At 43.3% G+C, this 630-nt stretch overlaps 1 protein-coding gene across 2 annotated transcripts in view; it reads left to right on the top strand.

Annotated features, from left to right (window-relative positions):
- The window catches only part of LOC106883385 (peroxisomal 2,4-dienoyl-CoA reductase [(3E)-enoyl-CoA-producing]), a 51342-nt gene that overhangs the window by 20658 nt on the left and 30054 nt on the right, over nucleotides 1-630 (top strand). The window contains exon 1 of one of the 2 annotated variants that reach the window (XM_052969569.1): nucleotides 346-621. The exons of the other annotated variant lie outside the window; for it this stretch is intronic. Within the exon in view, the coding sequence (XP_052825529.1) occupies nucleotides 560-621 (62 nt within the window). The 5' untranslated portion in view covers nucleotides 346-559. Of the gene's footprint in view, nucleotides 1-345; nucleotides 622-630 lie in introns of those variants that run through there. 2 annotated transcript variants of the gene reach the window in all.

Raw genomic sequence — 630 nt, 5'->3', positions numbered from 1 at the left:
GATATCATTTCCCCACTTTTGTACTTGTAAAATAGTGTCTGAGTCAGGAATTTGTTTTCCCCATTAAAAAGAAAAAAAAGTAAATTTTTAAATGTATTTCTTTGCAACTAGGCATAAAACTAATTATGTAAGGCAGAAGTTGTTTAGCCACAGGTCAACCCTAGTTAAGTAGGACTGATTGAAGGCATTCTAACATTGTCCATCTCATTTTTTAAACTTTTAAGTATGATGTATCTAGGGTCATAAGAGCGTGGCCATTGCCAGTACCGCCTGACTGACCTTCGTAGAGATCTTTGCCAGTGCCCCTGGATTGGCTCTTGTGCGGGTGGCACATAAAATACACCATTTTGAGCGTGGCCGTTGCCAGTACCGCCTGACTGGCCTTCGTGCGGGTGACACGTAAAAGCACCCACTACACTCTGAGTGGTTGGCGTTAGGAAGGGCATCCAGCTGTAGAAACTCTGCCAAATCAGATTGGAGCCTGGTGTAGCCATCTGGTTTCACCAGTCCTCAGTCAAATCGTCCAACCCATGCTAGCATGGAAAGCGGACGTTAAACGATGATGATGATTTTTAGAGAGGGTTTTCTCCAGAATATTCGACTCGATGAACGCTTTCATTTGTGAGTTCA

This window comes from Octopus bimaculoides, chromosome 7 (assembly GCF_001194135.2).
Source record: "Octopus bimaculoides isolate UCB-OBI-ISO-001 chromosome 7, ASM119413v2, whole genome shotgun sequence".
Lineage (NCBI taxonomy): Eukaryota > Metazoa > Mollusca > Cephalopoda > Octopoda > Octopodidae > Octopus > Octopus bimaculoides.
Note: the sequence above shows the minus strand (reverse complement) of the source record. Positions and strands in the feature narration are given on the sequence as shown.